At 24.1% G+C, this 958-nt stretch overlaps 1 protein-coding gene across 1 annotated transcript in view; it reads right to left on the bottom strand.

Moving 5' to 3' along the window:
• Positions 1–382: 382 nt before the first annotated feature.
• The window catches only part of LOC108758673 (arginine kinase), a 4120-nt gene continuing 3544 nt past the window's right edge, over positions 383–958 (bottom strand). The window contains 1 exon segment of the mRNA XM_083287348.1: positions 383–502. Coding sequence (XP_083143474.1) covers positions 403–502 — 100 coding nt within the window. The 3' untranslated portion in view covers positions 383–402.

Below are 958 nucleotides of genomic sequence, written 5' to 3'. Positions count from 1 at the left end.
TGCGAAGTAATAAATGTAAATGAAATTTATATTAAAATATCGCATTTTTCGTTTTTTGGTAAATATGCTCCGAACTTAATTTATAATTATTTTGCTATATAGATTATTATTTAAAAAAATGTAATCGCAATGTCGCAATATAAATATTCTAACATAAATAGTAAGTGAATTTGTAAATTAAATATTATGAATTTCATGTTGCAAATGAATCGTACGTAATCTAAAATGAAGTGATCTACAAAATAAAATTCAGTAGAGTTATAAACTTTTTAATCAGATTTATACGTTACATTTTATGATAAATACTCGCTAATTATCATATTTGCGAATAAGTGAATTACAAAATTAGTTGAAACTGCAATTTTGCGAATTTCGTGTCGTGAGTACTTATGTGAAGTGCAATTAACGAAGGACGGCAGAAAGGATCGCAAACCATTCCCGGATACTGTTGCAACAGAAGATGCATTGGCGGACGTCGAGGAATGTCGTAAAATGGTGAGTGCTGAATTTCAATTATAAATTTTATATTAACTTGTTATTTTAACTACATTTTTACACACTTTGTTGTAATTTGTTTGTTTGCAATTTATATATTATTTTTATGATTTCGCACATAATTGAATTTATTATCAACAAATTAATGTCAATTATTGAAAATAAAATGATTTCAAAAACTTGTTGCAATAATAAAAATAAAAAATTTATAAATATATGATAATATGCATACATGTATATTATATACATATGCCAATATACCTGCTTATTGTAAATATATTTTTTTTATAATTTAAATATAAATTTTATAATTCTCTAAAAATATAAAACAATCATGAATTGTTAAGATCATTATTTTATTTTTTATTTATCGCGTGGTGAAGTTTACTTACTGTGACAAAATAATTTTCTATATGCACTTGGCTCGCAAATTCAATCCAAGAGAGTATGCAAAATTCATTTT

The sequence above is a fragment of the Trachymyrmex cornetzi genome, unplaced genomic scaffold, assembly GCF_001594075.2.
Source record: "Trachymyrmex cornetzi isolate Tcor2-1 unplaced genomic scaffold, Tcor1.1 scaffold16, whole genome shotgun sequence".
Taxonomy (NCBI): domain Eukaryota; kingdom Metazoa; phylum Arthropoda; class Insecta; order Hymenoptera; family Formicidae; genus Trachymyrmex; species Trachymyrmex cornetzi.
Note: the sequence above shows the minus strand (reverse complement) of the source record. Positions and strands in the feature narration are given on the sequence as shown.